General features: G+C 34.6%; 1 protein-coding gene across 1 annotated transcript; it reads right to left on the reverse strand.

The window, feature by feature from the left end:
- Window positions 1-508: 508 nt before the first annotated feature.
- On the reverse strand, window positions 509-5,948 carry LOC140432448 (uncharacterized). The gene is made up of 3 exons (XM_072520357.1): window positions 5,808-5,948; window positions 4,630-4,713; window positions 509-799 (listed from the first exon to the last, which is right to left on the reverse strand). The coding sequence occupies exons 1-3, from the start codon at window positions 5,845-5,847 to the stop codon at window positions 636-638; spliced, it is 288 nt and encodes a 95-aa protein (XP_072376458.1). The 5' UTR covers window positions 5,848-5,948; the 3' UTR covers window positions 509-635.
- Window positions 5,949-10,806: the final 4,858 nt, after the last annotated feature.

Genomic DNA, 10,806 nt, shown 5'->3' on the forward strand with positions numbered 1-10,806 from the left:
AGCTGTAAATAACTGGAACAGTGGAAAGTGTGTGAACATGTTGTCAAGGCCGAAAAAAAAAATAGGTACCTGGAAAATAAAAGTCGTAATATGTAATTACTGAAAGTCAAGGATTGATTTAAATGATTTCAGCGACGACGACAGTGAGTCTAATTATGAAATTGAATAACGTAATATAACATTATAACATTTATTAGTTTAGTAAATATTATTTTTTACCACATTGTGTTTATTTTATACCTATCTTCAACAATTTGACCATAACATATCATAAATATTTTATGGAACGCCACTACTTCGTTAAATTAGGCATTACTGTTCTGAGAAATTCTCGCTACTGCATTTAAAACCATCAAATTGTGGTAAACCAGAATTTGTAGTAATACTAGCAAATCTTGACATAGAAGCTTAGTACTTAATACTAGGTATTTTAAAAAACTGTTGATCTCTTTGATATATTCAAACTTTCCTGATGATTTTTCATTCAAGGTAAAATTAAACAAAAATCTTAAAAAGTGTTACTCTATTTATTGTAAATATACTATATAAAACAACTGTATGATAGGTATTAACTTTCTTAATTACAAAGTTTTTTGATAATTAATAAATATAAAATAATATGATGCAAATTATTGCTAAGGTCCATTGCGTGAATGAACCGCCGGCGCCGCTTGATATCGTGGAGAGATCGGCTTATCCAAAATGATGAGTTTCAAAATAACGTACAACAATCCACCTATAATCATCTGACCAATTGCCACTAATATGATAACAACGTATGATGGTATAGCCGCTGCTCCTAAAATTAAAAAAAATCCTATTAATGATTTTTTTGCTAATTCTTTAAAATACAATGGATAAAATGTTGAAGTATTCTATGCAAACAGTAAACTATTTTGGGGCACCATTTACAAGTAATTTTAACATTAAAGAAGAAACAGAACAAAAAAAGATAGCAGTGGGTGCGTTTAGAACTAGTTAGGTACTTAAAAACCTGCAGAACATAAGACGACTACAGCAATCCTTAAAATTGATTTGCCAAAATTTCAGCACAGAAACAAAATCCTCTATTTTCCAAATTTGTCATCCTGATCTTTCCCTATTCAAAAAGACAAACAACTGTGAACCACTTATCGAAGAAATGCAGCTTAACAATTTCGAAAAACTACTTACAAAACTTTGCCGATACCTAAAAAACACTCAATAGATATGTATCTGTAATCGCAACATCAATATAATGCTTCCGATAAGAATGCTTTGATGTTATATTTTCTCCACCCTTTTGTATGGGGTTGAGTCCTAGACACTGAAACAATCCGACATTAAAAACCTGGAATCGTTCGGAATGTGTAGTTACCGACGTATTTTGAAAACATCATGAACAAACGAACAAGTTCTCGAACAACTAGGACAACAACGCGAAGTTTAAAATTTCATAAAAACCAGGAATACTTGGGGCACATCATGAGAGGTGAAAAATACGAACTATTACGGAATATAATCTTTTTCTCGTGGCCTTCCTACTGATCGTCTTCCTATTGGGGAATCGTCTCTTGTCGTCTTTACTACTCTATTTGTTGTCATGCGGCTTATATGATCGTTCCATTCTACTCTTCTATTTCTTACCCAGTTCTTGATGTTCTCCACCTTGCATCTACGTCGTATATCTGTACTTCTAGCTCTGTCCCATAGTGTCTTGACATCAATTTTTCTAAGTGTTTTCATCTCTGCTGTTTCTAACATCCTTTTTGTCCTCTCTGTGTCAGGTCGTGATTCTGCAGTGTATATTATTATTGGTCTGATGAATGTTTTGTAAATTCTGCCTTTCATTTTTTTTCCCGATATTTTTATTTCTCCATATTGTTTCATTCAGGCGGCTCTGTTTGCTCTATTCACTTGATCTTCCACTTTAGTTTCGAGATTTCCGTAGCTAGATAATGTGATGTCTAGATATTTAAACTCCATCACTTGTTCTATTATCTGACCTTCCAGCTTCAATTTACAGCTTAGTAAATTTGCTGTTACATTTTTTTTTTGGGAAATTAGCATGTTAAATTTTCTGGTGGTTATATTAAATTGGTACAGCATACGTTGTAAATCGTCTTCACTTTGGAAGAGTAGTATTGCATCGTCTACATAGCAGATTATTTTAAGTTATTTTTCTCCTATTTGGTATCCTTTTTTAGTTCTTACTTCTTTTATTATTTCATCCATAATCAGGTTGAACAATAGAGGACTCAGGAAGTCTCCCTGTCTTATCCCATTGATAGCTTCAATATTGTCGATTGGTTCTTCTTCCATTTTTACTTCTATTGTGTTGTTTTGGTAGTTATTTTCGATCGTTTTGATTATTCCTAGAGGTATCTCTATTGCTTACAATAAGTCGATAACGTCGTTTAATTTGACCCGGTCAAATTCCTTCTTAAAGTCCACGAAACATAGATATGCCAGTTTGTTGTATTCTAATGATTTCTCTTGCACTTGCCTCATTATAAATATAGCGTCGGTGCATGATCCTTCTGACCTAAAACCTTGTTGTTCTTCTGCTAGTGTTATAATTTCATTCAGTTTATTTGTTCTCACTTTGGTTGTTAATTGTAGTGTTGTGTTTAATAAATTAATTCCTCTGCAATTTTCCGGGTCCGATTTGTCTCCTTTTTTGAAGAGAGGTATTAGGATGCTTGATCTCCATTCTTGAGGAATTCTGTTTTGTTCTATTATTTTTTGGATTAGTTTTAATAGTTGCTTGATTAGATCTGGTCCTCCGTACTTTAGGAGTTCGTTCGGTATTCTGTCCTCTCCTGGTGATTTTCTTTAATTTCCTTAATGCTTCCTTTACCTCTACCTTCTCAATATTTATTTCTTCGTTTGTCGTCACCTCTGGTGACGACACGGAATATCTCACGGAATATAATGCAAGGCAAAATCAAAGGCAGAAGATGCGTAGGAACTCGTAATTTTCGAGAAGCCTATGACTGACAGATCTTTACCAGATAACTAAGATTGGCTATCTCCGAACCGTGAGAGACATCACAGAACTTTATGTGGAGCTTGAAGAAAATGCGGAAGAAATAGAGCGAGTCGTCAACGTAGATAGAACTAATGCTTTAACAAAAACAAGGAAAGAATAAAACTTGTAAAATTTGACAGCATACTTCTCTCGGTCGCAAAGACATCCATAGCCAAGTAAAGTTCAAAATATATAAAACCATCATACGACCAAGATGATATCAATATTGTTGGGAGAACGGAAAATGCAGCACGAGAGACGTACGTAGCATTAAAGGAAGCGGTTACAAAAATGGGTTTAATAATAAACACCAATAAAACAAAATACATGAAAATAGGTATGCAACCACAAACACTACGGCCACTTGTTATAGAAAATGACGTCATCGAAGCAGTTAACGAATTTGTATACCTGGGAACGCTCGTCAATACTGAAAATGACACTACCGCAGAGATAAACCGCAGAATTTGCACGGCTAATAGATGCTATTTTGGGCTTAATCTCCTTTTTAAATCTACAGTTATATCAAGAAATACAAAAGTAAAACTCTACAAAACAATAATAAGCCCAGTCCTAACATATGGTTCAGAAACCTGGACTTTAACAAAAAGCAATGAAAACATGTTAGGATGTTTCGAAAGGAAAATACTAAGGTGCATCTATGGAGCGGTAAATGAAAATGGTGTCTGGAGAAGACGATACAACTTCGAACTCTATAGGATATACCAGGAACCAGATATCGTAAAACACATAAAGATAAAACGTCTGAGGTGAGTAGGCCATGTAATGCGGATGGAGCAAACCGACCCAGCTAGAAAAACGCTCCTTGATAGACCTATTGGTCAAAGAAGAAGAGGAAGACCCAGAACAAGATTCCTAGATAACATCGATGAAGACATGAGAAATATGGAAATACGTGCTTGGCGGAGGAAGGCGATGGATAGGGACGACTGGAGAAAAATTCTTGGGGAGGCTAGGACCCACACAGGGTTGTAAAGCCAAAATGATGATGATCATACGACCAATAGCAAAATATGGCGCGGAAACATGGATCATGACGGAAAAAACAACAAACCTTATTAATACCTTTGAAAGAAATATATTGAGAAGGAAATTGGGACCCATCTGCGACAACGGTACATGAAAAATAAGATTCAACCACGAGTTATATCAATACTACAATGCTATACTACGATTGCGGTGGGTAGGTAACCTTGTAAGAATGGATAATAACAGAACACCCAGTAGAACGCTTAGTGAAACTATGGTGGGACGTCGCCTGGTAAGAAGACCAAGGAAGAGGCGGATAGACAAAGTGGGAACCGATACTAAAGAGATATTGAGGGTGGATAACTGGAGGAGAGCAGCCAAGGAAAGGAATGCTTGGAGGCGCCAATTGAGCTGTAGCGCCATTGAAGAGAGAGAGATAGAGAGAGAGAGAGAGATAGAGAGAGAAGTAAGTAATGTATGCACTTTGTATGCTAATTGTTATGTTAACATTTCACCAATCTTTGTTTAAACTGCTTAAAATAGTACCTATAGTACATATTTCATCGACAATAAATTAAAATAATAATAATAATAATAGATTACAATAAAACGAAATTAATAAAACTTACTCAAATATGTTCTGTTGACAGTTTTCCTTCCTCGTAAAATTTTTCTTCTTGCATCTACTTCCAGCGAAAGTGCTAGAAGTAGAACTACAACAATAAAAAAATATTTTATATAAAATAAATTAATAAATTAATTAATTTGTAACGATGTGCTGGACGTTCAACAGTTCGAACCGTGGGATTGTCGATAATTGCGCACCCTTTTCCACTCCACGACGACACGACGAGCTGGGATCTGGAGCGGCTATTTAAGGCGAGCGACTGGCGGAATTAGATTAGTCTTGTGTGTCGATCATCGACATCTGTTGTTTTTGTTCTACGGCATATTTCTTCGCTTGGGATTCGGTCTCTAAGGGACTTACTACTCCTTAGTAGATAGGTATTTATTCAGAGAAGTAATAGATTTATTAGTCCAAGAATAGTGTATAAACGTTAACGGCAATGCTCGGTCGTTAGCTATCTAGTATTTAATCTATACACTATGGATCTGCATAGCATGTTTATCCGTTCCGGATGTTAGCGATGGCGATTAACATGACTATCCGTATTTTGCTGGTAACTATTAGGAATAATCCGGTCAAATAATCATCTCCAGCTTCATTTCTAGTTTCAAAGCCTAGTCCTCCATGTCTTGCTTCATATCCTTTTTTGGATTGGTCCACATGTTTATTAAAATCGCCTCCTATTATGAATCGCTCCTCTGATGAAATATCACTCAGTATCTCCTAATTGATCATAGAAACTTTTCTTTCATTCTCGCCCAGACCGATTTGAGGAGTAGGTATACACATACATATCAAGTACAAATTTCACTGTAATTGTTATATCACCCGTTCTTACAATTTCTACTACACTCTCTGTCATTTCTCCATTAGCAATTATACCAACACCATTCCTAATGATACTTTTCCCTACATTAGTACCAAAATATCCTTCATCTAGTTCTTTCGTCCTTTGTCCGTTAAAAATATTTCCAAATTTAAATTAAATATTTATCAAATATATTAAAAATCTAATATTTTATTTAATTTGTTTTTTTTGCAGTATTAGTTCTTAACTGTTAGGGCTTACAACGTTTTAAGTCGACACAAAAATTATAACATACCTATATAGGAAAATCAGTTTGTGTTGCATATTTAACTATATGAAAAAACAGACGATGCAAATGAATAGAAACTTACCTAGAATAATAACAAACTTACGACCGACTTTAAGCACCATTTTAACTTCGTCAAATCAAATTTTAAAATTGTATTTCACGTATAAGGTGTTAACAGTCATTGTTGTTATCTTGAAGTACAAACAAAGACACGGCATATTTAGATGAGCAAATATTAATTTTCTTAATCAACTTTATTTTATTATCCTTAAAGTGTGTCATTTTACTAAGAAGGCATAGGCGTCCGTTGTCTTTTTAGGAATTAAAATAGGAAAATGACTGAAATAATATAAAAGGGAGAACAACCGCATAGGAATGTTTTGTTTTTAACTTTGTTTTTTTACTTTTATTTTACTTTACTTCTCCAGATATACAAAACATTAATTGCATTGGGCTGAAAGACCTTGGTTATTGGCCTTGTGAGTAGTTACTCAATAAAGTGATAAGTTTTAATTAAGGTAAAAATTAAATTAGTGAAGTCTACAGAAATATTATGTAACGAAGTTGAAATAAATTTTAAAACTTGTCCGAATATTGAAGATAGATCGCTAAATATCTTCATTCTGGTCAGTTAAAGAAGTGATTATGTTAACTTGTATTGCCTACATATCTGATGCAGTGCGGTGCAGAATTTTTCTACATATAGAGCATGCACTTTTAATTTTTCTGGTATCCTGTAATAATCTTTGTTTACAACTATAGCCCAACAGTTTGCATGTCAGTGCTCTGGTGATCAAACGGAATTGTTGTGCCCTTTCGTTCTGCTAATTAATATGTAACTTTGATAAAATAAAGGCAGATATCAAGCACAGTTTTATTAATTAAATCTTGCCCAAGTACTTTCGCTTCCTAGAGCATCTTCAGGGACATTTCGTCAATTTTTGCCTATCCAACAAACATGGAATGTTATAAACATAAAATTGTACATAACACTACACTAGACAAGGACAAACAGTTTAAAATTATTTAAAAATTCGAGCATTCAACCTTATATCAGTTAATATGTAATTTTTTTTATAGATAGTAAGATATAATGCCTATAATATCATGAAAGTATGCTATAACTGAGGTAATACCAAAGCATTTTTGCTAAATTTTACTATTTAAATTCATTTTGCAATTTTACCCAGTTATAAAGGTATTTCACCTAATTTTAGAACCATTTACTTAATACCTGATTTATCTAAATTTGTAATTTAGTCTTTTTGCTTATCTGTTTTATTTTATTTATGTTTCCTTGGCTAATTTGTTAAAATTTCATAATAAGTTTATCTGGCTGAACTTTTGAGTAATAAAAATTGTTAATTTGTAGCCATTATTTGTTTAATGATCTCCTATAATCTTCCTTTCTTCTGGTAACTAATAAGAAGGTAAATCTGATAGAAACAGAGAGAAATATTATAAGGTAAGTGTTCTTTGTTTTTTATTTTGACTGTTTGCTTATTGATTTTTTTTTTTGGAGGTTTAGTCTATTTTTTAATCCTTCTTAAACCAATCTTCTCCTAGGTCGAGTGTCGAGTTTTCCTCGTCCATCGACAAAGGACTAGGTGGCGCCCTATATTTTTCCAATTTCTTTTAGTACCAAATTCCCTCATTTTCATTGGTAGGGGAGTGGTAGGAACACTGAGACGAAAAACTTTCAATAACAATATCTTTTTTATTAAATGCTACTTTAAACTAATATTGTACAACGATATTTGGTATATAAAAAAGAACTGAAAAATCATGTCGTTTTCTGATAAAAATTAAAGTTAAAACCTCAAAAATATTAAAATTAAAAATTACTAAATGTCTCACTGTTCCTTTCAATGTGGGAACACTGAGACGTAACAATTAACATTATTTGACGTTAAGACTATCAAAATTTAATTCAAATTTTAAAAGCGAACTTTGGCGCTTGGTTATTAAAGGGGGCGGCAAAATAATTTTAATGTCTCTTTTTAATACATGTGAGACATCTGGAATAACTGGAAAGAAGAACCTGTTTTTACATTTAGCACTTTTTCTTAAAAACGATGTTTTAAAATCATTTTCTTTTATTTAAGACAAGACTCTGCCTACATAATATGTCTTTTGCTTATTCAACGAGCACATAATTCCCATCATTTGGACAGCGATCACAATCTTCGAAAATAATTGGTTCTGGATCTTCACCAATAAAATCCTCTCCTCTGCTGAAATCTTGAAATTTCATCTCATTTTCATCTTGCTCGTCAGAATCACTATCTAATGCTATTTTTTTCTGTTTTGGTGTTTTTTCTTTAGATTTAATCAGCTCCATTTACTTTGCGTCTTTTGTTGCCCTCCCCAGATTTTCTTGTCGGAGCTGTAGGATAACCTTTAAAAACTGTTGGGCTAATAAAGGTTTTAGTAGTAGTAGCAGTATTACTTGGACCTGGATTTTCTACATCTGGAGATTCACTTATCTTTTCAGCAGCAGCTTTAACTGCAACAAGCGGCCTATCTATCACAAAACTTGACAAAAAATCTTCTTCAGTAAAGACATGCCGATCGAATGGAAATATTCCGGTTTTTCGAAAAGCGCTTGTGATGTTAACTGGCGTCATTGCTCGTGGATGTGCTGTGCCCACACAGGCTGCTACGTTATAAATTGTAAATATCTGACCAGGATGGTTCATCATCCATGCATCTACTGCAGCATTTTAGAAAGTCTGAAATGTCTTAAATAAACCTACGTCCAACGGCTGTAATCTGTTCGTACAGTGTGGCGGTATAGTTAGGATTGTAACGCCATTATTTTTACATAAATCGATTGCCTCAATCGATAAATGACTTTGATGATTATCCATTAGCAATAAAGAAGGGTTTTCTCTGGTACTACCAGTGTGCTTAATAAAATGTCTAACAACTTGCACAAAGCACTCTGTATTCATCCAACCTGTTTTTGAAGCTAGTCATAAAATTCCAGGGGGTGACCCATTTATCATAAAAACTTTAAAGTGTACTCTTGGGAATACCAGAGCAGGAGGAATAGCTACTCTAGATGCTCCAACAATACAGCATGTTGTACGTTCCACGTTCGCCACTTGTGGTTTTACTAACCTGTCGTGTACCTCTTTCTGCAAACACTTTATGGGACTTTTGAACGGTAACGATTCCTGTCTCATCTAAATTAAAGATGCGACTACCATCTCCAAACACAGGGAAACGCTGTAAAACGGTTTCAAGTTTAATGAAAAACGGACGTTCTCATCTTGTTGATATTTTTTAACATATCTGTGGACTGTTTGGAAAGATAGTCCTTTTATTCGTGCTGCTTGCCATATAGAGGTGCGACCTTGTACTAATTCAACAGCCTGCCTCATTAGATCTTCAGAGAATCTTCCTATTTTCCGATCTGTTTTATTTTTTCTTGGCATCTTCCTTCTGCAAAAGAAATTATTTTGCAAATGACCTGGCTTATACAACTATAACGGAACAGTGTGACAGTAAAGGAACTGTGAGACGCGTCTCACTGTTCCATCTGCTGTGTTGTCTCACTGTTCCTTAAAAATTCGTTAATAAAAATCGATTAAAATATATACAAAAATCGTTTGTTTTAATTTAATTGTTTCGTAAAATGGTTTACTTTTTAGTTAAAATAACCTACCTTGTCTAAAAAACTTCAATTTTCGTGAAAACAGCGGCCACGTGGATACGGTATATTAACTACGATGCACTCACTTCGAATGACCAGCGATAACTGAAACATGTCTTGTTGAATCTCAACCGTTTCTTGTTTGCATCACATCTAGGCGGTAATAGGCATATTCGTTTAGTTCTACCGGATAATACCGAACGTAGTAAGCTCTACCGAGTTTGTCTAAGTGTTCCGACCGTCTCACTGTACCTACCTCTCCCCTACATTTTAATTCCCAATTTTTTTAAATATACCCCCATCCCAAAGCTCACCGTTGTGCCCTTCAAAACACCTGAGCACCGGTTTGCAGGGTGAACTAACTTGCACCTGGATTTTCTTCTTCTCTTTCCATCCCCCACTTCCCATCCAGACAAGTTAAGTTACAACCTAAACAAATATAAAACTTATGGCACTAAATATAGAGCTATGGAACTGCCAAGAAGTCTTTCGCCTACACTTCCAAGGTTTTCCGGACTTTTTTGTTTCTAAGGTTTATTCTGCAACTGCGGCAGATTCTATCGATATCAAACGATTCCCCTTAACCACTAATGAACTTTTGAGTATCTGCGGTAGGTATATGTACCCGTCATGCACTTCCTGGGATCTGTCCGTTGGACAAATATTAGGTGTATCTAGGCAGAATTTTAGTATTTCATAGTAGTGAGTGCCACATTCTGTTTATACACAAACCATCTTCTTTTTAAAACTCTTAAAGACCATCCAAACTAGATACTGCGAGAGGTATTAGGGTATGAGGTGTTCCATAGATGGAAGCACAGAAGACCAAAACAACAAACGTTAGCGAATTTCTAATAAAATCTTTCTCAGCAAATAAATGATCAAATAAGGACAGAAAACTTAGAAGAAGAAATTAACCATCTATGGGCAAATATACGAGATATTGTATTACAGAAATCGGTTGAAATATTGGGGTACCTCAAGGTAGTGTCTTAGGACCCCACACAGTAAGAGCTCAAACTAATAATTAATTAAAAACTGTTTACTTATAAAAACTATTTCATCAGCTACTTCAAACCTGCACAGATCAGGGTAACATGTTAAAAAAAACACGTCACTGCCAGCTATCTGTATTCGTAAAGAGGCTGAACTTATCACCGACACCGTATCGGCCAAACGCATCGGTGTTATTGCTACAATACTGGGAGACGTGAGTGGTCTCTTCATTCCCTTCTCATCGCACTTTACCATGACGAACGTGACTTGCACAATTGAATTACGCATCTGTGTATCAGAGAGAGACGAATATTAAAAATTCCGTAGTAGCTTATTTCAGGCACACGCCAAGAACGATGAAAACGAGTATACTATATTTTAAGTGTAATTGTTATTTTTGTCTTATTATGTATTAATGTTATAAATT

The sequence above is a fragment of the Diabrotica undecimpunctata genome, chromosome 1 (genome assembly GCF_040954645.1).
Source record: "Diabrotica undecimpunctata isolate CICGRU chromosome 1, icDiaUnde3, whole genome shotgun sequence".
Classification (NCBI taxonomy): Eukaryota; Metazoa; Arthropoda; class Insecta; order Coleoptera; family Chrysomelidae; genus Diabrotica; species Diabrotica undecimpunctata.